Genomic DNA, 27,889 nt, shown 5'->3' with positions numbered 1-27,889 from the left:
TGGCCCTGCTGTACAATTTCGGATTTCTGTGCGGCACTTTGTTGATTTATTTAGGACTTTGGCCCACTTTTATTTACTTTATTAAAATAAAATTCAAAAAATATATGTGTCCTGCATAATTCAAACCGTAACCCGGTCGTTAAATAGAAAATCGTGATTAGGCATTTTCGTCCGTGATTTTATTTGGTTTGACCTTACCTGTTTTGAAATATTTTAGTATGTGTGCAAATAATTGTATTTGAGTGTGTATTTAATTTTAATTTGATTTTTTGGCTTAGTTTTGTTTTAAAATAAATAAGAAAAAGAAATAAAAAATAAAAAAAAAATAAAGAAAAGACCCCTTCCGGACTTGGGCCAATTTTAACAAAATTGGCCCAAACAAACAGCCCAAGACCCAGGCCTGCCCGGCCCAGGTCACCTGATGCCCAGGACGTCCAAACGACGTCGTTTGAGTCGCGCCTGATCTGGGCCGTTGATCCCAGAGTGATCAACGGCCAAGATCAATCCCCATAACCCATCAACAAACCCGACCCGTTTACACCCGGACCAACCCAAACCCCCATTAGTTGAAACGACACCGTTTCCCCTAAGCCCTTAGATCCAAGCCATTGATCTCAGTTGATCCAACGGCTGAGGTCAACTCACCTATTCCATATATAAACCCTTTGATCCTACCCTGCCCCCCCTAGCCAAACCCCAGCCTTCGTCGTCCTCACCACAACCCCCAAACCCTAGAGCCGCCCTAGTATCCCCCACCATGAAAACCGGCTGCATGAACGCCGGTGATCTTCCCTTTAACACCATAGAACCCCCTTGACGTCCTGAACCCAAATCTACCAACCACACGCCTCGAATCCGATCCCACCTTCTCGAATCTTCATTTGAAGATTCGAGTCGGAACCTAATCTACACCGATCTGCCTTGAAATCATACCAGACACTCCCCAGACCCCCTCGTGACCAAACCATACTTGGTTTGGTCCGAATCTGACCAGGGAAGCGTGAATCCCGGATCTGGTTTTTGAACTTTAAAGGTTTTCGTCGATGGTCCGTGTTTTGTTCAAACCAAAGGATTAAGGTCTAATAGACTTTAATCGAAGTGTTTCTCATCTGAGAAACACTTCGATTAAAGTCCGTTCAGCCTTAAGAAAGGCCTGACCGAGTCCGAGTTAAGGTTTTGATTTTTCGGGATTTGAGGTGAGTTCTGTTCTCTTTTCTTTGTTCTTTAGTCCATGTTTGTTTGAAAGGCTGTTATTGTTGTTGTGTAACGGTTGTCCCCGAATTTTATCAACTATGCCCTGTCCACTTTGCCTGAACCTTTGTTGTTTTGATTGAGTATCTTCTTCTACTTGTTCTGATAAGCGTGTATGTATGTATTTGTTGAGCTTCAAATGTTGACTGAGCAATTGGTTCCTCGAGTACCACTTTGCTCAGTCAGTATAATTAGAACCGTGTGTCGATACTGTTAAATGTCTGATTTTTGGTTACGACTATATGAGTCATAACTAATATAGTCGAGTCGACATGTGTCGTCAATTAGTTTCAACCGTCTGAGCAAAGTTAAATCGATTTGCTTCTATTGAACATTTGCCTGAATCAATTAAGAGCCAGTTTAGTTCACTTATAGCTGTTGGATTGTTTGTGTTTAGATTCTGAATTGGAAGGCATGTGCACTCGTGCACAGCATGTGCACTGGTGCATCTCATGTGCTTTGTGCACAGCCTGTAGCCTGCATAAAGGTCCTTTGTTTGATTTTAAAATGGTTTGACAGCATATGCTGTCAACATATTCCGCTGCCCATATCTTGCTTTTAGTTAATAAAATGGGAAAGTTAAGCCTGCCAAGGGAATGATGGGGTTTAATAATTAAATAGCTAAAAGTAGAACTGAAAAGAAGATAGGCACATGGGAGGGGTGTCTGATTAATCTAACAGGCTGTAAAAGGTTTGAGGTTGGGGCTTATAAAAGAGGGACATCTGATAAAAGGACACAGACAGAGATATAGGGAGGGACAGAATTAGGAGAAGGGAAAAGATAGAGAGGGGACAGACTTAAGGGAGGGGAAAGAAAATACACACTCTAGACCTCAAGAGCTGATAAAAAATATACACACACAGTGAGGAGTTTTGAGGGAGAGAGTTTGAAACACATCCAAAAAGCATACAGAAATAGAGAGAGACACTAAGAGGGAATATCTGAGAAGTTTCAAATTCTGAAAACAGAAACTAGAAAAGATTTCTCTTTGATAACCCAAATGGATTTCAAATTGAGGACTGACATTAGAATTTGAAAAGAAAGGCGATAGGGAAGGGGATATCACAAAATCAGGAATTGTCTTCTTCTTACTGTTTGTTCGAATCTCATTTTGTTCAAACTGTCCAAATCAGTTCTGTCTTCTTTCAAGTGTCGGCTGAGTCTATTGTTTGGATTTGTATTGTTTGTTTCTTCTGGAATTGGATTGCCTGGATCTCTCATTCCATACTACTGGGAATTTGTTTCATTCTGCCCTTCCTCCATTGGCTTTACTGGTCTTTTGCACTGGGATTTTGTTCTATTGGTACCTACTGTTACTGCTGCTGTTTGGTATCACTTCTATTGCTCAACTGACTGCCTTACTTTCTTCATTGTAAGCATTTCCTCAGGTACACATTTCGAATCTGTCTGATGTTGCAATGAAAGTTGAATCGAAAGATCTGAAGGATGTTATAATCATCTGTTGCATTGCTTACAAATTTTTATATAAATGTTGTTAAGATATGCAGTTTCTGGGTCTGTTAGCCTAATGGAGACAGATTAGTAAGGTTGTATTTAATTAAAGTTTATGCTAATTGGAAACTGTGACATTTTATTCGTTTAGGAGTACACAAGATGTAAATACAATCCGTGAAATATGCAGAGCCATTTAATACAATTGCTAATTCAAACTCGCTCTTTCAGCATGTTTCGAATATGTAAGGACAAATAATTGTTTAGATCTAGCTAAAGACAATACAGTTTCAAACTCTTGAGTTTCAGTTTTCATGAAGCAGTTTATAGGATGAGTTTCAAATGTCATTAGTCGCATTTCCTAATAAGCAATTTTAATTAATCTTATCTAAATAAGTTGAAGTTAGGGAGCTCTTGTAATAGCCGTAGCATTTCACCAATCTCATATACATTTCTCTTATCCAGTTCAAAGCATGTTTTTCATGAGGTACAATGTTTCTTCACTCCGTAAATAACCAATCGGGAGATTAGCTAAAATCTGGATTTGGCCAAACACATAGTTAAAATAGCACGCATCTTCTCTTCTATTTTTAAGAGATAAACACATTAGAAATGTAGTCGCTTTAGGATGTTCCTCCTAAAATAATGAGACGAGCCTCGCCAAATAAAAATACAAATTGCGGGGCCCTCAATAAATAACCATGATAATTATTTAGAATTCAAGATAGGCCATTTAATAAATTTCATGGCCTTCTACAAAGATAATAACGCATTAGCCTCTGTAGGCGCGGCTTAATTAAATCACATTCTTAAATTCGGGTGCACATTGATGTGACCCAAATCCAAATCTCAACGAAGTCAAAACGTGTTGACGATCACGGGCACATTGATTGTGACGCGGTTCGAGATGCATTTTCACGACGTTGCAATTCTACAAAAATAAGTGATAATGATAAAAGCGGTTTAAACTTAATAAAAGCACATAAGTCACAACATGTATTTAAATCAGATATTTAGCCATTATAACAATTTAAGCGACCGTGCTAGAACCACGGGATTCGAGGGTGCCTAACACCTTCCCTCGGGTCAACAGAATTCCTTACTTAGAATTTCTGGTTCGCAGACTTCATTTGGAAAAGTCGAATATTTTCCTCGATTTGGGATTCAAGATAAACCGGTGACTTGGGACACCAAAAGCCAAACTTTTCCCAAGTGGCGACTCTGAATTAAATAAATAATCCCATTTCGAATATTGTCACTTAAATTGGAAAAACTCCACCCGCGCATCTAACCCCTCGGGGCGGGGCGCGCAAAAAGGAGGTGTGACAGCTCTGGCGACTCCGCTGGGGAATTGCCCAGAACCACTGGTTCAGGGTTCAAGAATTCGAGCTTAGAATAATTGTTATATTTGGCTTTATTATCTGATCTTTATTACGTGTTTTTGCATAACGTGCTAAATGTTGTCTTTTACCGCTTTGATATTATCTGAACTGTATATAAACTGTGCCGAAACCCTTTCTCTTCTTACTTCCGGGGAGAAGCTCGCTGGTCGGGACTCCTTATTCTGTTAATGTCAATACCTAAAATAAGAAAGAGGACGGACAAGTTACAAAGCCGGACGATCTCGCGGGTCCCCGGTACGTAGCTCCCTCCTCGACTCGAGTTGTCCGCTCGGGTACATAGTCTAGAACAAATACCCAGGTTACGAACCTAGAATAACTTGACTTCATGCCGGATCCCTAGTAGGAACGCTTATTTGCATCATGTTGCATTTGACTTAGGGGACTCAACACAGGGGTTGGGTCCGTCTAGGACTAGCAACCTGAAATGAAAAGACCATCTTGTTGCATCCTATTTGTTTCCGCGCATTTATTCGTCTCGGACATGCATGCTGCCTGACTTTGGAGTATTCGAAAAATAAAAAAAAAATAATAAAAATAACAGTGTATAGGACTAATTTTCTACTTTGAAAAATAGCAATGCCCAATTACTGTCAAAACTCTGCCGAAATTTTGCGATAATAAAAAAAAAAGGGAAAATGTTTTTCTTCAATAATTTGCTTTACTAAGAAAAAGAAAAAAAAAACACAAAAGATGAAAAGTCTTGTATTTTTTTTGAGAATTGTTTGTTGAAAAGGAAAGAATTTTGTTCCAAAATAATTCGGTTAATTCGACCGAACTACGCGGGTCTGATTCTCACCGGATGTGAGATACGTAGGCAAACCTCATCGGTTCCGACCCCAATTTTCAAAAATCCAAAAAAACAATATAGAAGTTTTTCTTAAACTCCAAATAAAAATAGTCTCTTTCTTTCTAAAGTCTTTCATGTGAAATAATAAGAATTAAAAACCAGCAACAAAAAATCCAAAAAAAATACTCTTTGCTTTTAGTCTCTCTTTTGTAAAATGTTTTTTTTTTTTTAAAGTTTTTTTTAAAAAAATAAAAAAAAATATATTTGAAAATTTGAATTTCGAAATATTAGGATTTTTCTTTAGAAGTGATTTTGTAAATAAATAAAACTCAGAATTTCACAAAAATCCCTTTTTCAAAATTTAAGGGGCAACACCAAATACATTCTTTCTTCCGTGGAAGAGGTAACAAAAAAAAAAGAAAAAAAAAAACCAAACATATTTTCTTTTCTTAATTTCCAGAATTCAAGCCAAAAGCAAATAAATTGTAGAAGTCTTTCTTTTAAAAAAAAAAAAATCAAAATAAACAAAATTTTCTTTATTCTTTTAAAGTATTTCTTTCAAAATTTCCAAGAAAAAAAAAAAAAGAATTTTGGATAAGTAAATAAACAAAGAATAATCAAACCTTTTTAGCCCTAGGCTAAATGAGCATTTGCTTCTTTATTTTTGTTAGTTTCGAACTACGTAATGATCTGATTCACGTAGGCATCGTGATACGTAGACAATCCTCATCGGATCCGGTCGCGGTCGCATTTCTTTTACTGCAAAATAAAAAAAAAATAATAATAATAATAAAAAGGGGGGAAGAACTAATAAGAGGAAAAATGCCGGAATGACGCATGCTCTCGTAGCAAACATATAGTAGTCCATTTAACTGTATAGGTGCGTCATGCCCAACGTGAGATTAACTATCTGTTGTTTGCTGCGAATTAACCGTGCGCTTGTCGATGAGTATCCTCAGGGTTTTCGGAAAGACGGTTGGTTTGGTGAAAGTCTGGCCTCGCACTCATACTTCACGAGGTCAAGGAGAGGTGTTCAACTACCTGTTGCTAGGACCAGAAGCAGTACTCACACTTACTTCACCAGGTCAAAAGGAAGTGTGGAAATGTCTTCGGAAATTCCATTGCAAACAATCCCCGTCTCTGAGGAGAGCTCAATCTCAGCCGTCCTCACACCTGAATCCGCAACTGCGGAAGAAAATAGAATCCTACGGCTCCGCATGTTGGAAATGCTGGACGACTGGAACAATGGGAAAGAGCCGCCAAGTGTCGTCCCCGGATTCCCTGAATTATTCTCCAGGTCAGGTGGGACTTCTAATGTCCCCATAAATTACCCTGCTACCCCATTCGGGTACCCAGCCAACTCCGCCTTCTCCGCAGGATCACCTTCTGAGCCTCATCCCCGAATGTCGGCCACTGATGCAAGCATGAACATCTTTACTGCATCGCCTTGCCCAGCTACGGCACAGCCTGCCACGTACAAGCCAAGCTTTGACTCATCCTCTTTTACATTCCAAGCACCATCATTCTCAATGGAACCAACTAGATTCGCTACCAGCACTAATCCTCTACCGCCTCAGTGCGAGCTTGCACCCAGGCAGGATCAGAGCCCCAGAATTGCAGAACAAAATGAGATTGCCAAGAGAATGAGAAGCCTCGAACAAAGTTTGAAAAATATGCAAGGATTGAGCGGACAGAAGAGCGTCTCTTACGCCGACCTATGCATGTTCCCTCACGTGCACCTGCCAGCAGGTTTCAAGACCCCAAAGTTCGAGAAATACGATGGGCACGGTGACCCCATTGCACACCTTAAAAAATACTGCAATCAATTGCGGGGAGCTGGCGGAAAAGAAGAACTGCTAATGGCATATTTTGGAGAAAGTTTGGTTGGAGTCGCTTCAGAATGGTATATGGACCAGGACATATCTCGCTGGCATATATGGGATGATCTTGCCAGAGACTTCGTAGGGCAGTTTCAATATAATATTGACATCGCACCAGACAGAAATGCTTTGTCAAACTTAAAGAAGAAACCCTCGGAAAGTTTCAGAGAATACGCCATCAAATGGCGTGAGCAAGCGTCAAGGGTAAAACCTTCCATGGACGAGATAGAGATGGTCACTACTTTTCTCCAGGCTCAAGAGTCCGACTACTTCCAAAACATGATGTCAGCAATGGGAAAGCCTTTCGCAGAAGCGATTAAGATTGGAGAGATGGTGGAGAACGGTCTGAAAACGGGAAGAATTTTGAGTCAGGCAGCCATAAGGGCAACCTCCCAAGCCGTCCAAAGCGGGTCTGGAGGAATGGCAAGAGGGAAGAAAAAAGAGGAAACATCCATGGCAGTGTCAGAGGTGGGAGAATATCATAATCTCGGGCTTTGTCCTTCGGAACGAACCTCGCCACATTATTTCCCCCAACAAAATGCGACCTACGCTCCTCAGCCCTACATGGTCATGAGCACCCAGCCTTATATCCAGCGGACACAACCAGTCAATCGGGGGCAGGCCCCACATCCTAGGAATCAGCCTCCTCACCGAAACCACTACAATCCTCGACCTCCTCAAAATAATTTCCGTCCTCGGGAACCACCCAGGAGACCCAACTACACACCAATCGGTGAACCCTATTCTACCCTATTCCCTAAGCTTGTCCAAATGAATTTGTTGCAGCCCATACCACCGAACGGGCAGAACCCGGGATCACCATCATATCGGCGGGGTGTCAGATGTGCATACCATTCAGGGGTAGAAGGGCACGACACCAACGACTGTTGGACATTGAAACAAGCTGTGGAGAATCTGTTAGACCAAGGGAAGATTGTGTTGAGAGATGAGGATATCCCAAATGTGACCAATAATCCGTTGCCCGCCCACGACAACGGGCCGATAGTTGGGATGATTGGTGAAGACGAGGAAGTTGATCCAGCACTAAAAGCCATAATCACCATTGCTGATGCAGAAAAAGGACCCAGGTTAACTCCGGAGCCAGAAAAAGGAATAAGTGATGTATTCAAGCAGGCCTCCATGGTATGGGGGACGATCAAACAACCTCGGCCGGACGAGCCAGTGTTTGTCGGACGCATACCACAGGAACCAAAATGCAACAAAGAAGGAGATGATAAGGTGTCCCCGCTTGGCGAGAGCGAGGAAATATGTGAGGCGACAAGGGAAGAGCTATGCGAAATACACATGGTCCAGCCAGGAGAGGGCACTAGCATTGTTGAAGTATCGTACATGGGACTAAGCACCTAGTTTCAAAACTAGAAGGCTATGCCATTCTTGATCAAACGGAAGTCCTAATGAACTTGTCTTGCCACTTTCTCTGCATCACGAGTAACCCCAGAGGGTGACTCAGATGTTTTTCTTCAGTTTCATGTTTTTTTTTTTAATTTTCTGAATGTCAACCTTTTTCCTTATCTTCCCCAAAATGCCAAAAAATGAAATCATGCTTGATTACTCACTTTCTTCTTTTGTGTTCTCTTCAATTCTGATGAATGCAGCTTTAAATAACATGACATGTTTGCGGACTTCATGCCCGGATCACGAGAACTCCGATCAGACTTCAAATAATGAGTCAAAATTTGAGATATAAAGAATTTGGAAAGTAGGAACAACTAAAGAAAATTGGTTCATGGTTTAGAAAATGTCCGTCACTAAAGCAGAGTTTGAAAGCAGTAAATGGGTTTAGACCCGTACAGAATGATAACCTTAATAACTGCGGTTTGTCACGAGCAATTGTACTGAAAGAGAGGGATCCATACGTCATTGAAAAACATTACCAAGTGGAGCATTTGTATCTGGGCGACGTCGGAAGAAACGACGTCAGCCTCGCTTGGAAAGCAGGTGCGGTGATGTGTCTAAATCACTCTAGCGATATCTTTGCACAGTTTGAGATGACGAAGGCTTTCATTCTCGCTACCCAAACACTATCAACCCTTTGCAAACCCATTTGAGCTGATTACTCTTCTTTGATTACCCTCTTTGGAACCTGAAAAATAATTGAAAAACAGAAACAAAAAAAAAAAAAAAAAAAAAACAACAAAAACAAAAACAAAAATCCAAAAAGTAAAAATAAAAGTAGGCCTGAACTACGTTTGACTTGATTCCGAAAGGATACGTAGGCAACCTCTCCTTGGGGTTCAGTCGCACTAACAATAAAATCCAGGGATTCCCCCGAAAGTAAAACTGGGGCAGAAGTTATAACGATTCAGCAATAATCCCACCCAAAAGGCTCCAAAGTTGTAGTTCAATCCAAATTCTTTTCACCCCAAACCTTTTCAAGTCCTTCCGATCAATCAACGAAGCATTCCAAAATAGGAAGATGGAATTATTTGGGTCTGATACAACAAATGAGGGGAATAAAGATAAGAGAGTCTTGTCGGTGAAAACCTTTGGGCACCGTGAGGCGATGCGAGAAGAGAAATTGAAATGAGAGAGCTTGTTTAGTAAAAACTCGCAAAGAGTACTATCAGGCGACAGTAAGAAGAGAAATGAGAGGGGTCGACTAGCGAAAACCCGCAAAGGGCGTTGTCGGCCGAAAAGATGATTCCACCTCAGAAAGTCCTGGCAAGGTTCTCAGGTTTTGAAAAATATAGATCTGTTTTGATTCATGAGGAAATGCAAGTTCTCGGAGGTCAGGCATCCAGTCCAAAAGGCATGTCATGTCAGTTTGAAACTGGCATACACTCCAGATAAGTCCTTCTTTTCTCCCCAAAAGGGGCGTTTCTCTTTAAACTCATATGTTCTCCTTTACATAGTTTTCTTTGAGTTCTTTTGATCTAACTCTTAATTCCGTAATAATCGCAAAGAAAGGTGGCGGGACCGGTTTTACAGGGCTCCATTTGGCAAGAGTCAAATAAAATGTACGACCTCAGTGGCGCGTCAGTCCCATCCCGACTGGCCATGGTAGTTGATTTGTTTCCAAAACCGACAAATCCCCACAGGATATCCCTTATTACAAATCCCCCATGGAATCTCCCCTTGTACAATTCCCCAAGGAAGTCCCCCCAGCACATCCCCAACAAGTTTGCTAAAAAAAAAAAAAAAAAAAAAAAAAAAACTCACAGGGTTTGCATCGGACAAATCCATACGGAGTTTCCCTTGTACAAATCCCCACAGAGTCTCCCTGATAAAATCCCCACCAAAATCCCCAAGCAGAACGGGACGAAAAAAAAAAAAAAACCCAAGCCTTATAAGACAAATCATCACAAATCTGGGAACGTAAGTCTGAGTAGTCCAAAGGGTTTCACATCAATGGCAGAGTTGGTCAACAGGAATCAGGCTAAGACAAAACAATTGGAACGATCAAGGCCCCCAAAACCAACCGTCATTTCCAAACTGACAATGTTTTCTTTGTATAGGAAATTGAGACAGGTATGACCCAAAGCAGCCATGCATGAAGCTGGTGTAGCCCAAAAGAAATGGAGCACACAAGCATGGAAACAGCCTAGCAGCGGAAAACGACCAATGGTAAGTTTCCCCTTAATTCTGTCGTGCATTTCTGATAAATAAAAATAGAGAAAGGGGAGAACCAAAGGAAAGAAAGAAGACAAGGAATAAACATCTCAAAAGAAAAACAAATCATGGTAGCATAGGACCTCGTTCCTCAACTATCCCGGCATAACCCGATGAATCCTCCCGGCATAACCCGATGAATCCTCCCGGCATAACCCGATAAACCTTCCCGGCATAACCCGATGAATCCTCCCGGCATAACCCGATGAATCTCCCCGGCATAACCCGATGAATCCTCCCGGCATAACCCGATGAATCTCCCCGGCATAACCCGATGAATCCTTCCGGCATAACCCGATGAATCTTCCCGGCATAACCCGATGAATCTTTTCGGCATAACCCGATGAATCTTTTCGGCATAACCCGATAAACCTCCCCGGCATAACCCGATGAATCCTTCCGGCATAACCCGATGAATCTTTTCGGCATAACCCGATGAATCTTCTCGGCATAACCCGATGAATCTTTTCGGCATAACCCGATAAACCTTCCCGGCATAACCCGATGAATCTTCCCGGCATAACCCGATGAATCTTCTCGGCATAACCCGATGAATCTTTTCGGCATAACCCGATAAACCTTCCCGGCATAGCCCGATGAATCTTCCCGGCATAACCCGATAAATCTTCCCGGCATAACCCGATGAATTTTTCGGCATAACCCGATAAACCTTCCCGGCACGATCCGATGAATCCTCCCGGCATAACCCGATGAATCTTTTCGGCATAACCCGATGAATCTTTTCGGCATAATCCGATAAATCTTCCCGGCATAACCCGATGAATTTTCCGGCATAACCCGATGAATCCTCCCAGCATGACTCGATGAATCTTTTCAGCATAACCCGAGAACTCTTTTCCACGTAATCAGCATTAGGGTTTTAAACCCTAAACTGGACTTTTTCCCTTCAGCCAGCATTAGAGTTTTAAACTCTAAACTGAGCTCTTCCATGCAATCAGCATTAGGGTTTTAAACCCTAAACTGAATTTTCCTTTTAGTCAGCATTAGGGTTTTAAACCCTAAACTGGACTTTTTCCCTTCAGCCAGCATTAGAGTTTTAAACTCTAAACTGAGCTCTTCCATGCAATCAGCATTAGGGTTTTAAACCCTAAACTGAATTTTCCTTTTAGTCAGCATTAGGGTTTTAAACCCTAAACTGGACTTTTTCCCTTCAGCCAGCATTAGAGTTTTAAACTCTAAACTGAGCTCTTCCATGCAATCAGCATTAGGGTTTTAAACCCTAAACTGAATTCTTCCTTTGTTCGGCGTTAGGGTTTTAAACCCCAAACCGAACCTCTCCCCAGCTAGCCGGTGTTGGGGCCCCAACCCTGAACTGAGCATGCATATCCTCTTTCATCAATTTTATGAACTTCCTGGTGAATAATTAACGAAATTTTCCTAGTGAAACTGGGGCAGAAATTTCGTTCGTTTGTTTGTTTTTTTCCCGCAGGTCTGACCTCGAGCCACACGGATCGAAATGACCCACGAGATGAGTCTCAACTCAGAATCAAAGAAGAAAAAGACAAAAAGAGATATCCCGAGATATCAGAGTAAAGGGAAAGCAAATCGACTCCAACATTTGACTAAGGTCCTGACCTCTGCCGGTCACATTTTATTCGGTATCCCGGAGATTAAAAAACAAGTCGCCACAACTCGCAAGCATCAAGATTCAGATCAGAGTCTACAAGCAGAATCAGCTAAGACCCAAGATCAAGTCGTAAAAGAATCATAGATAGGAATCTTGTAACTAGCAGTTGACATGCATAAAAGTAGTTAGTTCAGTTTCCAATTTTCGCTTGGTTGTAATAAGGCGGTCAGTGACGTAGCAGTGACAACAGCAGCAGCAGTAGCGGCAAGCATTGCAGTCCCATGGTAGCCCCAGCTACCAAAACTTCTCGAACTACATTGACCTGATTCCTGTTTAGCCCAGGATATGTAGGAAATCTTTGAAGCAAGATTCGGTCAGATCTTTCAAAAAAAATGCTTCATACGGAGTGGTCTATAGGCAAAAATCGCTCATACACGCTCACTTGATCTTTGCACGAAAACCCTTCGTGTTTCCGAACAAAGAGGGGCAGCTGTGAGCACGTGATTTTTGCTTCACACGACAATCGCTCCAAAAAGAAATAAAAAATATATAATTGGCCCCGCTGTACAATTTCGGATTTCTGTGCGGCACTTTGTTGATTTATTTAGGACTTTGGCCCACTTTTATTTACTTTATTAAAATAAAATTCAAAAAATATATGTGTCCTGCATAATTCAAACCGTAACCCGGTCGTTAAATAGAAAATCGTGATTAGGCATTTTCGTCCGTGATTTTATTTGGTTTGACCTTACCTGTTTTGAAATATTTTAGTATGTGTGCAAATAATTGTATTTGAGTGTGTATTTAATTTTAATTTGATTTTTTGGCTTAGTTTTGTTTTAAAATAAATAAGAAAAAGAAATAAAAAATAATTAAAAAAAAATAAAGAAAAGACCCCTTCCGGACTTGGGCCAATTTTAACAAAATTGGCCCAAACAAACAGCCCAAGACCCAGGCCTGCCCGGCCCAGGTCACCTGATGCCCAGGACGTCCAAACGACGTCGTTTGAGTCGCGCCTGATCTGGGCCGTTGATCCCAGAGTGATCAACGGCCAAGATCAATCCCCATAACCCATCAACAAACCCGACCCGTTTACACCCGGACCAACCCAAACCCCCATTAGTTGAAACAACACCGTTTCCCCTAAGCCCTTAGATCCAAGCCATTGATCTCAGTTGATCCAACGGCTGAGGTCAACTCACCTATTCCATATATAAACCCTTTGATCCTACCCTGCCCCCCCTAGCCAAACCCCAGCCTTCGTCGTCCTCACCACAACCCCCAAACCCTAGAGCCGCCCTAGTATCCCCCACCATGAAAACCGGCGGCATGAACGCCGGTGATCTTCCCTTTAACACCATAGAACCCCCTTGACGTCCTGAACCCAAATCTACCAACCACACGCCTCGAATCCGATCCCACCTTCTCGAATCTTCATTTGAAGATTCGAGTCGGAACCTAATCTACACCGATCTGCCTTGAAATCATACCAGACACTCCCCAGACCCCCTCGTGACCAAACCATACTTGGTTTGGTCCGAATCTGACCAGGGAAGCGTGAATCCCGGATCTGGTTTTTGAACTTTAAAGGTTTTCGTCGATGGTCCGTGTTTTGTTCAAACCAAAGGATTAAGGTCTAATAGACTTTAATCGAAGTGTTTCTCATCTGAGAAACACTTCGATTAAAGTCCGTTCAGCCTTAAGAAAGGCCTGACCGAGTCCGAGTTAAGGTTTTGATTTTTCGGGATTTGAGGTGAGTTCTGTTCTCTTTTCTTTGTTCTTTAGTCCATGTTTGTTTGAAAGGCTGTTATTGTTGTTGTGTAACGGTTGTCCCCGAATTTTATCAACTATGCCCTGTCCACTTTGCCTGAACCTTTGTTGTTTTGATTGAGTATCTTCTTCTACTTGTTCTGATAAGCGTGTATGTATGTATTTGTTGAGCTTCAAATGTTGACTGAGCAATTGGTTCCTCGAGTACCACTTTGCTCAGTCAGTATAATTAGAACCGTGTGTCGATACTGTTAAATGTCTGATTTTTGGTTACGACTATATGAGTCATAACTAATATAGTCGAGTCGACATGTGTCGTCAATTAGTTTCAACCGTCTGAGCAAAGTTAAATCGATTTGCTTCTATTGAACATTTGCCTGAATCAATTAAGAGCCAGTTTAGTTCACTTATAGCTGTTGGATTGTTTGTGTTTAGATTCTGAATTGGAAGGCATGTGCACTCGTGCACAGCATGTGCACTGGTGCATCTCATGTGCTTTGTGCACAGCCTGTAGCCTGCATAAAGGTCCTTTGTTTGATTTTAAAATGGTTTGACAGCATATGCTGTCAACATATTCCGCTGCCCATATCTTGCTTTTAGTTAATAAAATGGGAAAGTTAAGCCTGCCAAGGGAATGATGGGGTTTAATAATTAAATAGCTAAAAGTAGAACTGAAAAGAAGATAGGCACATGGGAGGGGTGTCTGATTAATCTAACAGGCTGTAAAAGGTTTGAGGTTGGGGCTTATAAAAGAGGGACATCTGATAAAAGGACACAGACAGAGATATAGGGAGGGACAGAATTAGGAGAAGGGAAAAGATAGAGAGGGGACAGACTTAAGGGAGGGGAAAGAAAATACACACTCTAGACCTCAAGAGCTGATAAAAAATATACACACACAGTGAGGAGTTTTGAGGGAGAGAGTTTGAAACACATCCAAAAAGCATACAGAAATAGAGAGAGACACTAAGAGGGAATATCTGAGAAGTTTCAAATTCTGAAAACAGAAACTAGAAAAGATTTCTCTTTGATAACCCAAATGGATTTCAAATTGAGGACTGACATTAGAATTTGAAAAGAAAGGCGATAGGGAAGGGGATATCACAAAATCAGGAATTGTCTTCTTCTTACTGTTTGTTCGAATCTCATTTTGTTCAAACTGTCCAAATCAGTTCTGTCTTCTTTCAAGTGTCGGCTGAGTCTATTGTTTGGATTTGTATTGTTTGTTTCTTCTGGAATTGGATTGCCTGGATCTCTCATTCCATACTACTGGGAATTTGTTTCATTCTGCCCTTCCTCCATTGGCTTTACTGGTCTTTTGCACTGGGATTTTGTTCTATTGGTACCTACTGTTACTGCTGCTGTTTGGTATCACTTCTATTGCTCAACTGACTGCCTTACTTTCTTCATTGTAAGCATTTCCTCAGGTACACATTTCGAATCTGTCTGATGTTGCAATGAAAGTTGAATCGAAAGATCTGAAGGATGTTATAATCATCTGTTGCATTGCTTACAAATTTTTATATAAATGTTGTTAAGATATGCAGTTTCTGGGTCTGTTAGCCTAATGGAGACAGATTAGTAAGGTTGTATTTAATTAAAGTTTATGCTAATTGGAAACTGTGACATTTTATTCGTTTAGGAGTACACAAGATGTAAATACAATCCGTGAAATATGCAGAGCCATTTAATACAATTGCTAATTCAAACTCGCTCTTTCAGCATGTTTCGAATATGTAAGGACAAATAATTGTTTAGATCTAGCTAAAGACAATACAGTTTCAAACTCTTGAGTTTCAGTTTTCATGAAGCAGTTTATAGGATGAGTTTCAAATGTCATTAGTCGCATTTCCTAATAAGCAATTTTAATTAATCTTATCTAAATAAGTTGAAGTTAGGGAGCTCTTGTAATAGCCGTAGCATTTCACCAATCTCATATACATTTCTCTTATCCAGTTCAAAGCATGTTTTTCATGAGGTACAATGTTTCTTCACTCCGTAAATAACCAATCGGGAGATTAGCTAAAATCTGGATTTGGCCAAACACATAGTTAAAATAGCACGCATCTTCTCTTCTATTTTTAAGAGATAAACACATTAGAAATGTAGTCGCTTTAGGATGTTCCTCCTAAAATAATGAGACGAGCCTCGCCAAATAAAAATACAAATTGCGGGGCCCTCAATAAATAACCATGATAATTATTTAGAATTCAAGATAGGCCATTTAATAAATTTCATGGCCTTCTACAAAGATAATAACGCATTAGCCTCTGTAGGCGCGGCTTAATTAAATCACATTCTTAAATTCGGGTGCACATTGATGTGACCCAAATCCAAATCTCAACGAAGTCAAAACGTGTTGACGATCACGGGCACATTGATTGTGACGCGGTTCGAGATGCATTTTCACGACGTTGCAATTCTACAAAAATAAGTGATAATGATAAAAGCGGTTTAAACTTAATAAAAGCACATAAGTCACAACATGTATTTAAATCAGATATTTAGCCATTATAACAATTTAAGCGACCGTGCTAGAACCACGGGATTCGAGGGTGCCTAACACCTTCCCTCGGGTCAACAGAATTCCTTACTTAGAATTTCTGGTTCGCAGACTTCATTTGGAAAAGTCGAATATTTTCCTCGATTTGGGATTCAAGATAAACCGGTGACTTGGGACACCAAAAGCCAAACTTTTCCCAAGTGGCGACTCTGAATTAAATAAATAATCCCATTTCGAATATTGTCACTTAAATTGGAAAAACTCCACCCGCGCATCTAACCCCTCGGGGCGGGGCGCGCAAAAAGGAGGTGTGACATTATTTACTGATGACATAGTTCTAATTGACGAGACGAGGGCCGGTGTTAATGAGAGATTGGAGGTTTGGAGACAGACTCTCGAGTCTAAGGGTTTCAAATTGAACAGGTCTAAGACAGAGTACCTGGAGTGCAAGTTTAGCGCTGAGTCGAGGGAAGTAGGCGAGGACGTGAGGCTTGGGTCACAGGTCATCCCCAAGAGAGATAGCTTCAAGTATCTTGGGTCGATGATTCAGGGGGACGGAGAGATCGACGAGGACGTCACTCACCGCATAGGGGCGGGCTGGATGAAATGGAGGCTTGCATCTGGAGTCTTGTGCGACAAGAAAGTGCCGCCGATACTCAAAGGTAAGTTTTATAGAGCTCTGGTTAGACCGGCCATGTTGTATGAGGCAGAGTGTTGGCCGGTTAAGAACTCCCATATCCAGTAGGATGAAAGTAGCAGAGATGCGGATGCTAAGGTGGATATGCGGGCACACTAGGATAGATAAGATTAGGAATGAAGATATTCGGAAGCAGGTGGGCGTCGCCCCTGTGGATGACAAGATGCGGGAAGCGAGACTCAGATGGTTCGGGCATGTGCAGAGGAAAAACCTTGATGTGCCGGTGAGGAGGTGTGAGCGGTTGGCCGTGCTGGGTGCGAGAAGAGGTAGAGGGAGACCTAAGAAGTATTGGGGAGAGGTGATCAGGCAGGACATGGTGCGACTGCAGATTTCCGAGGACATGACCCTTGATAAGAAGGCCTGGAGGTCAAGCATTAGGGTTGTAGTATACGGGTAGTAAAGCTTTCCTTTCTTCATACCGGGGGTGAGACAGGGTTGGATTAGGGTTGATCTTAGATGGCTTGCAGTTTATGTTGAATCCACACTATTCTTGTTGTTTATCTTAGCCCCGGGCCTTAGATTCTGGTTACTGTTTTTGCATGTCATTCATCTATAGGTTTTTATGCTTCTGTTACTATTACGGTTTCTACTGGAGTTACTAATGAATTCTCTTTTCTTGTTTCTTATTTTATTTTCATCTTTCTGAGCCGACGGTCTATCGGAAACAGTCTCTTTGCCCCTAACGGGGCAGGGGTAAGGTCTGCGTACACATTACCCTCCCCAGACCCCACTATGTGGGATTTTACTGGGTAGTTGTTGTTGTTGTTGTTGTTGTATTTGTTATGCTTATCATTTCACCTATTATAGGTTCATAATGCATCCATCCGTCTTCAATTGAAAGGACATTATTTTGGACTGTTTAGTTCCTTCACGAGCTCAATAATTTGGTGTCTAGCGGAATCAGGTTTTAGTCACATCTCCAGTCCAATACAAAATGTCCTCTTTTGTTCATCATAGATAATAGGCCTTGTCAGCCTTCATTTCAACTTTCATATGGTTGGTGGAAAGAGGCAAGCATGTGCATGCTTTCACGGGTTATACATTCTACTTTCTGACGAGACCTATCTATTTCACATTCTTAACTACTTATTGTTGCCACATTTTACCCGAATCACCAGTATCATTTATTGATCAGATTTTGTTGAACATAAATAGGTTTCCCGAATAAAATATTAAGCAACCAAACTACTACACAATAATAATATTCTGGACCCAGCAAGACGGGCCTAAGTAAATTGGCCAACCAACCTTTGTAATAGAAACACTCTCAGAAACAGACTACACTAAACTCATGAAGTTAAATGATTCAACTAATACTTCTTAGAAGATTGACATGGCCAATCACATTTTTTGATGAAGATAACTTGAACAAAGTGATAGAAGGTAACTTGCAAATGCAGTACTATTACCATAGGTTATGCACAATCACATTCAGAGGAAATTTCATACCATGAAGAATTTTCCAACAAATTCATTGACACTCTTATTAGAGTTACTTATATGCAGGAGAACATTTAACTGAGAACAGCATTATATAATAAAATAAAAAAATGTAGAGCATTTAATTTTCTCGGGTGAAGGTTACCTATTCCTGGGTCCAAGCCCATTTCACCAAGAATAGTAATTCCAGCACATTTTGCGTCTTCGTCTAGCTTTAACATAGAATCATTAACGTAGCTAGCTGTGACAAGATGTTTCTTCAGCTGCATCAGGAGATTTGAAGCTGCATTTTAGTAGGAGTAGTCCACGAATTCAGGAGAGTTTGATAGATGTTAACTTTGAAGATGGGATTTTTCCTCGGAATAAATTGCAAAGATTTTAAGATTTCTGGGCCAGGTTATGGTGCATTTAATTGGATTAGCTCATAAAATTATTCTAGATTCATTTGTTTCAGTACATAATCTAGGGAGGGTTCTCTTTATGTGGTTCGATCCTGTTAGGTCTCTTACGTTGTTTCTCACCATCCTCGGACATCTTCAAAGAGCTTTTGAACCCATAGACTTCTAATGAAAATTCAAGAACTGATTTGTACTTAATCTATGTCAGAAATCAAACTCTCTTCAAGATGCAGTCAACACTTGCAGTTTGATCAATTTCTTATTAGCTTATGTTGATTTATTTTTAGTATTCATCAGGGCCCTCTTTTATTACCATACATGGTAGGAATCTCAATTACAAGGAGATGACACCCATAGAAGAGAAAGGAAAACTGAAAAGAAAGGAAAACAAATACCTCAATGCATGATTTTGCTACAATACCATGGCAACTAGGAGGCAGTAAGCTGATGACAACATCAACCTGCTTGACGACAAGAATGACAGCATGAGACAAAGCCACTTATTTACAACATACATAAATTCTAGGAGACCAAAGAAAAGCTTTCTGCAATCATCCAGTAATTCTAACACTATGTTTAGTATTTGGGAGCTTCAAAACATAATAGATCCTTACCACTACCACTTATTGTCTCAAAGGCTATTTATTTTCAAAGAGAAGAATATTTCAGCACGATAGGCAATCAAAAGACAATACCTGTGAGATGCAACTAGAAAGAGACTCATGATTCATAATATCAAGTTGAACTGCTTTTGCATTTGGAATGCCTTCAGTAACCTGTACAATTGAAACACGATTACTAATGAAAGAAAAAAAGAACATAAAAGTTCTATTAAGTGAAAAAAATTAGAGTTCAAGCATAACAAACAACTGCAAATGAAATTATACTGTGTATAATTAAGATATGCAACAACTCAAAAATAGAATAGATAATTAATAACTAAATCTACAGCAAATATAGATCGTCACTTCATGCTGTAACAAAATCCCAGTGCAAACAATAAAAAGAACTGATAAACTGACACAGGGCCGGGCAGAAACATTATATTGCAGAAGCAAAGCTGATGAAAAAAGAAAATAGAGAGGAGAATCAAAGAAGTGAACTCAAGAGAATTATATGCTGTTGAAAAAAGACGAGAACATGAGAAGAATATCTTACACAATCTCTAAAAATGTAATATTAGGACATCGGAGGAATAGACTTATATGAAGATATGGTAGTGAAAAAATACTGCCAAACTTCCAATTTACAGAAATGAAATCATGAGGTTCCTTTTTTTAATTAAGAGTAATCAACGTCTAATGAAACTTGATATACGGGCATACCTCTTCTGCATCCTTCAAGTACAAAGAAGCAACAATTACTTGAACACAATGTTGCTCTTCAAAATCAGCAGTTATAGATGATAACCATTGTCCGGATGACATGCTACCTATTGATGCTAAAAGTTCTGCAGCTGGTCTGCAAACCCGACCAGCACCTAAAATTAAGACCTTCTTTGCATCAGATTTCTCATCTATGATGCTTTGTTGGAATTCCCCAACCTTCAACGATATCATGTTGTTTTCCTTGTTTTGAGATCCCAAAGAATTTCTTGAATTAGCAAGGGAAGTTAAAGAATCAACTATTTTATCTAAAACTGCTTTATCTTCAGCTCCAACCTGTCCAAAATAATGAAAGCAAAAAGGAAGTAAGATCATCAAGTTTCACATCATGTACACTTAGGTCAAAATAGTTTAGAGATAAAGTAACCTCCAGTTCTGAGTATGACAAAGCGCTTGTGATTTGACCAACTTGGCACTTCACCAAGTGGAAGGAGCCACCTGCTGCTTCAATAATATCCAAAGCTTCGTTTATGAGGAATTTATCAAACAAATGACCACTCAGAGATACCTGTCAATTTCAGATGACGGACAGCATAAGAAGATAAAACGATCAAAAAAATAAGCAAAGTATATATTTCATTCTTAACTCAGCAGTGACTAGTAACAACTAGTTGCAGTTACTAAATAAAGAAGTAGAATCAGAACGTATAAGACTCAAATGGCAAACACCCTATCTTATAACTTATTTGACCAAACTTCTATGAAACTATAAGTGTTTATTTTGGAGATTAAGGTGTTTGACCAAACTTCTGCAAAAAAAGTTAAGTGTTTTTTGAGTAGTAGCAGTGAAGCTGCTTTCTGCTGTTGGGAAAAAGCTGGAGAAAGTAGCTTCTCTTTAGAAGCATCAGCTTTTTCCCATCTTTTCAGGACAAAATACCTCGAGCAAAAATTCAATTTACCAAACTATCACAACAGTACAGACAAAATCTAACCTGATGCAATGTGGATAACACATGTATGACCAAAGGCTCATGAACATGTGCTCCTCTCTATTTGTAATTTCACTTTTTATATTTCAATTAAATAAAATTGAAAATTTTAATTAAAGTCTCTGATAATAAGTATTTCAAATCATTTACCTATTTAAATAATACTAACCGTAAAGTGAATCTTTACATGTATTTTTTCGTAATTTGACGCTCAAAAGCACTTAAAATTGGCCAAAAGCAAAAAGCTGTGATAATACTACAGAAGCGCTTCTTAGATGATTATCGTATGTTCAGTTAACAACAATAATAAAATAAAGAACACATGGAATTTACCAAAACAGTGTATTTCCTCCCGTTTGCATTGGAACTAGAAAGAACTGTCGAAGGGTCTCTGCGAATCAAAAGATAACGGAACATCGTTACTTCATAGTAGCAAGTACAAGTTATTTCATACCAGCTCCAGAAACTAATTTCAACGCGCATGTTACAAGCTTTACAAAATTTATGGAGATCAAAGCTAACTGAAAAGCATATAAAATTTCGAATAAAATTTCATGTTACGCAAGGATACACAACTTGGGAATGGATGAATCTAACATAAGAGACACAGTTATCGATTTTATACATACAAAAGGGATATCTGTTAGTCGCTGCACTCTAGTTGAGAATTTACCTATTGACAATAAAACAACTGGTTGATGATTACAGCATATCAGGACCAGAAATCACTATTGCCCACAATAATTCAACACATGGGAGTTGATCAAAGCATGAGTTCTAAAGCTTCAAGATTATACTATGGTTTTAAAAAGGGCGGAGATGAAAAGTACGATAATAAAGAATAAAGATAGCATGAACAACTTACTCTAGGTCAGATTTCCGCATTCGAGGGATGTATTCATACAACTGAGTAAGAGCTCCGTGATGGGCTATGCAAGCTCTCTTTAAGTGTGCAGGTAACTCCTCAAGATTTCTAAAGGAAGCTAAGCTTCCCGTAAAGTGGGACAAAATATCTCCGAAATGTTGGGATGCCTATTATATGAAAGAATAGCATAGCTACAGATATCATAAACTCATAGATACATAGGCAAGTAGACAACTATAATTGGCCTCTTGATGCTGAGATTACCTCTTTTGCAAACTCGGTGGGAAGAATATCAACAGCTGAACACATCACACCTTTACCTTCTATGTCATAATGATATGAATCATTGGAAGGTTCGTACCTAGGATCCAACGTTAATAAATTATAATAACCAGGAAAGAATTTATTGTAAATTAAATTGGAAATGAACACAAGATGTTGAGTAAAAGAAATATTTCCAAATATGACGATGGAATCTGCTCCGTGACAGACTAAAGAGAAATGCCTTAAAACTTAGTACAAATTTTACTTATGATTCTTGTTATAGAATGTAGTGCCCAACAGTTTAAAGGAAGGGGTAAAGTCACGGGATCCGCTCTAGTCGAGTTGTTAGATGTCTCTCTCCGGAGTCGCTCCTCTATCTTTCGTGAAAGCATATGAGTCGTTATGTTAAGCATCTAATCCTAGTCTTTATGTTATCTGTGTTAGAGGAGTTAGATGTCCCTCATGTTGAACAGTCTAACATCAAGTTGTTAGGACCTTAGTTGTTATGCGAACACTTAACACAACTAATCCATGCCAGAAAGAAAACATTAAGGAGTGCCAGTAAAACTCATTGCACGCCAAGGATAGGTCTGGTGCCGTTGCAAAAATGGCTTTTGATGGATGGTAGTAATTTGAGAAAACTAGAAGGCTTAAAATATATGGAAATACAGATGAATGTGCAATGCTAGTGCTCCAACTGATTAAAATAATAATTTCTTGTGTAACTGCATGTGGGCTTTAGGTTAAACAACCTATATGTGTTTCATATCTTTCTTTTTTCCTTTTTTTTGAATAAAGAAGGACATATTGACAAATACAATAGAATCTTCATAACAAGCTAAAAAGTACCTGAAAAAAGGCGAGTCTATTGATGATGTTTGGTTGATGAACTCGATTGAGCCTCCCACATCACATGTTATGTCGCAGATTCCAACAAGTGGGCATCCATTTCTCATGAGGTCTTGAATCTGCTTAGTAGTCAACAACCTAGGAAACCTCTTCTCCCAGTACATACAATTTACTGGAAGAAACAGAGAGAATTACTACACTTGCAGTTTCACAAAATTGCTTGAAAACCTTATAAAGATTAGTTCAAAGACTTCTTTTTTTTGCTTGGTACAATAGAATTGTGCAACGAAGTTCAGTAATATAAGAATGTCAAAACCATCAAATGATAGTTGAGACTATGACTCTTGATAGGAGGGTGTGGAGGCCAAGAATTAGGGTAGAAGGTTAGTAAGTAGTTGAGAGAGTTTCTCCTTTCCTTAGGAGTAGTACTAGTACTTAGATCCCTATCACTACCTGTTGTTTCGATTGCTTCAGTTATCTTATTTTTCTTATTTTTCTATTGTTGTTACTGTTTGTTGCTACTGCTTCCTTTTTTCACCTTCTCTTGAGACGATGATCTATCGGAAAAAGCCTCTACCTTATGGGTAAGGTCTTTATATACACTACTCTCCCTAGACCCCACTTGTAGGATTACACTGGGTTTTTTGTTGTTGGTGTAATTTTTTTTCTTTTAGTAACACTACTAAGAACTCATAATAAGATGAAGAAGGGTGGGTCCATATAATACAGAAGAGGCCAACGGGTTAGCATAGGCTCTAGGGTGATGAGTCCTAGAGTCAAGCATTGAGAGATCTGATTCACTCCGGAAAACAAATGCATACTCACGTCTAGAAAATGACAGCTTACGTTTGGCCAGAATGTATCAAATACAGTCAGAGCAAGGAAGGAAATACATAAGACTGGCCACTGAAGTAGATTTCCTAAAAGATTATTAGAATATGAACAGCAAATGCCTGATCATCACTGACCTATGACAGATACATAAGGGGCTATTTTCTCATGGAAAGCAGGTCTGTATTGCTCTGGATGTGCATAGTAATCAATCTGAAAAGAGTTACATGTCTATTGTTAGCATAATGCACAAGATAACGTCATGGCAGGCAAAGAACTTGGATGCTTTCATTTTCAATAAAGTTAAATCAAAGTTACCAAAAATTAATGCGCACAAACTCAAAACTTTGATCTCGTTCCCTTTCGCATTTATTAGAAATACAAAGACCATAAAACTACATAAAGAAGGAAAGATTCCTTTATATCTTTATTCAAGTCTAACAAGAACATAGACTTTTTTAAGGTATCAATATATCATCAGTATTTAGTTCTTTTTTAAAAAGAAACAATAAAAGACAAAATATTAAAAAAATAATCATGCTTTTAAATGGTAACAGTATGTACCTTATCAAAGGATTTTGAAGGATTCAAATGTTCCACCATGTCTTGGCAGGTCGTTACGCAACCATACACTTGAAAGATTCTCTTTGATGGATGTTTGGATTGAGTAAGATCCCTAGCCTACGCATGTAAAATATATTTCTCTAACACCAAGTTAAGAAAAAGTAAAGATTTGACATGTGGCATGAAGAGTCTTAGAGATCATTCGCATTTATGTATCTTATTGATGCAAAGTAGGTTCAAAAAACAAACAGGTGTTACAGTGGATAGACTTTCACATACCTTGCGCTCTGGTTTCAGAAAGCTTGAAAGGAGCAAAGAAGTAAAATGATAGATAGAAAACTCACTACACTGTGAAGCAATATATCTGAGTACATTATCTTAAGAAAGTATGCTCAATCTTACTGTCTCATGTAGTTCTGAAAGTTTTCTTGGATCCACAAAAGTATGAGGAAGAAGCTTAAAGATTTCTTGTGCACCACGAGACACTACATAGATGTACAAAATTTATCCAAAAAATATATGATGAGAAGTTTATAGAATGATCTGGTGAAAATAGTGGATCAACGAAAGAGGTAAATTGAATATATTTTGAATCGAAGATGAACTAGACACGTCAATATACTGAAACTAGTGAGCCTAAATTAATTACCGTTTCCAGAACCAGTGAAAACAAATACAAGGGGACATATTCCCGCCGGAAGCCCCATGGTCGCTATCTCTTCGCCAACAGAAATTACTGCAGCTTTAGCAGCAGCCAATGAAGAGTACATGTACGATGAGCCGAGTGAGAGAAAGGGCGTTGAGTAGCCATGGTTGAGATACCCTGAAATGTTCATCCTTATGTATAAGAAAAGAGACAAAGGCAGAAAATAAAATAATACACAAACACACACATTTACCGGCGTCTGCAAAGAAGATAAAGAGCAGGGTCTATGCTCATACGAAATCCCAAGCAACTATACATGAAATTTAATAAATCACTTTCAAGTTACAAACAAATGCTTACACAGTCCTAATCCGCGTAGAAAATCAATCATTCCAGCTCGACCAGCAAAACTTCCAAATGCAAGTAACCTCTTCCCAGTGTCTCCAACTATAAGCTCGTAGTCGAACAGAGATGCCCTTTCAGCTAATATCTGAATATCAATGAGAATGTTAAACTTCAAGGGGAAAATCACCACGCCTGTTCAATCATTGCAGACTAGAATAACAGCTACATACCTTATCCAACAAGGGCATATTCTCCTTTTGTGCCTTGTGAGTATGCGAGAAGAATGCATAGGCCCTATCAGGAAGAATCATCTCCAACTGTATTCAAGTTGAATTAAATATCTCAATAAGCAAAACACAACAGTTTCAGAGTACTCAATGAGAACTTTTTTAAAAAAAGTTAGTACCTTGGGCTGTTTGATACCCAATATGAGACCACAGTCGGACAAGTCCTCAGAAATCTCGCATCCAACGTCCTCATAGAGAGCATCATGATGAACACGCTTCGTGGATGGCTGCACGATGATGCGCGACACTCCAGTCTTACCCCTCCCACCATGCAGCAATCGAGCACAGTGTGAAGGAGTCAGAGGAGCTCGTCTCTCCCATTTGTTGGTCGCCTCTGAGAGGATACCAACTACTCCATTTCCAAACATTATGACTGGACCAAGAATCTCTCGACCAAATTTTAGCAAATCAGTCTTGGAGGAAAAAAGAAAGAAACAACACAAACAATGAGCATATTAGCATCAACTGATTTTTCAATTAATTAGAAAATAACTACTCCCTCCATTTTAATTTAGATAACACATTTTCTTTATTAGTCCGTTCAAAAAAGAATGAAATATTTTATAATTGGAAATAAATCAACTTTAAACTTTTTATTTTATCCATTTTACCCTTGATGAAAAGCTTTTATAACCACACAAATAAACCTACAAAGCTTTTACCCCTTAAATTTTTTAAGACCACAAGTTCCAAAAATCTTACCCTTCTCTCTTAAACTCTGTGCCGAGTCAAATTACTTCTATCTAAATTGAATCGGAGGGAGTACTACATTAACTTCCTGTACACTATCCCAGTACTCTAAGCCTCAGAGCAACAACCTAACTAGATAAAACAACTAGTGGAAATAAGTGAAATTGTGTTTTAACTAAAAATTTGAAACAGATGATCAGGAGTAATGTTGACAGGATGAGGTGGAGTTAACTGTGAAATGACCAAAACGATCACTCTTATTTTTGCTAAAATTACAACATAAAATTCACATAAAAGTTGCAAACATTACAGAAATCCCCCACTTCACCGCTCCTGATCATTTCGTGTCAACGAGGAAAAAAAGAAAAAAAACTCTGCAATAGTTTTAACTGCAGGGGAACAAACACACACACAGACACACAGAGAGTCACATGCAAAAGCTGAATAGACCGAAAAAGTGAGGGGCGAAAAAGGAGAAAAGCAAAAAGGGAATCCATGGAATATACATGAATTTCTTTTTACCTGACTTGTAAACTAATTGTACTTCTTTCTCTTCGACTTCTCTTTAAATGTGAAGCCAATAATGGACAGCATGAAAAGTTGTAATTTGATCAGAGAAAGAGCAAGTATTTATTGATAGTGGTAATCCAGTGAGAAGCAGTCACCAAAACAAGCAAAGTATTTCAATGTGATTTTGATTGGTACAATATAATTTCGGTATAGAGATAGAGACTGGGAACTGACGTGTCGTCTTGATCGAAATGGATTTGATAGCAATTTTTTCTTCGTAGAGAAAAGAGGAAAATCTCCACGTATTTGGTGTTGATGTTGAGTCTAACTAACGTAACTGCCCAATGTTTACGTGTCATTCACTTCCACAGCAACTCCTTTTGTCCTTTTCCCCTTCTACGTGAACTGCTCTGCCTATATTAGTTTTTTTTTCTTCCTCTTGTGTCAGCTGAAAGAGATATTACATCTGTTTTATTCCACGTGACACTATTTCTTTGTCACTTTATTTTAAAAAAAAATAGACATCTTTTTAATAATTTAAAAATATTTTTAGTTTCGATTTTTTTTTATTCTTAACGACACATTATTATAGGCACAAAATTTTTATGATGTATTTATTTTTTAAAATTTCAAAACCATTTTTTTTTTTGGTTTGATTTCTTACCATATCAAACACTGCCAAATAAATTTCTAACAGTGAAAGTAAAGTACAAGAATACATTTTGGCCTTTTGCCATTCCATGTGAACTGCTACCACTGTTTCCTTCGCGTTTGTTTTTGTTTAATTTGTTTCCTTTCACTCTTGTCCTGTCTTGATTAAATATAGTAGCAACACATTATTTTTTCCGTTTTATTAGAGTACAATGGCAATGCATGTGTACAATTTCTTTTGTTATCGAATTTGTGTGTGATCAATATTTAATT

At 39.2% G+C, this 27,889-nt stretch overlaps 1 protein-coding gene across 4 annotated transcripts in view; it reads right to left on the bottom strand.

Annotated features, from left to right (window-relative positions):
• The window catches only part of LOC104234932 (alpha-aminoadipic semialdehyde synthase), a 33,949-nt gene extending 6,814 nt beyond the window's left edge, over positions 1-27,135 (bottom strand). For 2 of the 4 annotated variants that reach the window (XR_011403601.1, XM_009788580.2), the window contains exons 1-17: positions 26,978-27,135; positions 25,885-26,178; positions 25,709-25,795; positions 25,494-25,623; positions 25,137-25,310; positions 24,890-24,972; positions 24,488-24,604; positions 24,061-24,136; positions 23,093-23,264; positions 22,244-22,340; positions 21,980-22,146; positions 21,448-21,505; positions 20,553-20,693; positions 20,126-20,461; positions 19,496-19,576; positions 19,196-19,261; positions 18,548-18,665 (exon numbers count right to left, since the gene is read on the bottom strand). Coding sequence is in view for 3 of the 4 variants with exons in the window: in XM_009788580.2 (XP_009786882.1) it covers positions 18,548-18,665; positions 19,196-19,261; positions 19,496-19,576; positions 20,126-20,461; positions 20,553-20,693; positions 21,448-21,505; positions 21,980-22,146; positions 22,244-22,340; positions 23,093-23,264; positions 24,061-24,136; positions 24,488-24,604; positions 24,890-24,972; positions 25,137-25,310; positions 25,494-25,623; positions 25,709-25,795; positions 25,885-26,133 (2,152 nt within the window). In the remaining variant the exon portion in view is untranslated. Of the gene's footprint in view, positions 1-18,547; positions 18,666-19,195; positions 19,262-19,495; positions 19,577-20,125; positions 20,462-20,552; positions 20,694-21,447; positions 21,506-21,979; positions 22,147-22,243; positions 22,341-23,092; positions 23,265-24,060; positions 24,137-24,487; positions 24,605-24,889; positions 24,973-25,136; positions 25,311-25,493; positions 25,624-25,708; positions 25,796-25,884; positions 26,179-26,467; positions 26,913-26,977 lie in introns of those variants that run through there. The other 2 variants (XM_009788581.2, XM_070162454.1) reach the window with 2 other exon arrangements.
• Between the last annotated feature and the right edge of the window lie 754 nt (positions 27,136-27,889).

Source organism: Nicotiana sylvestris, chromosome 11 (genome assembly GCF_000393655.2).
Source record: "Nicotiana sylvestris chromosome 11, ASM39365v2, whole genome shotgun sequence".
NCBI classification, from domain to species: Eukaryota; Viridiplantae; Streptophyta; class Magnoliopsida; order Solanales; family Solanaceae; genus Nicotiana; species Nicotiana sylvestris.
The sequence above is the reverse complement of the archived record's forward strand: the minus strand, read 5'-3'. Positions and strand labels throughout refer to the sequence as shown.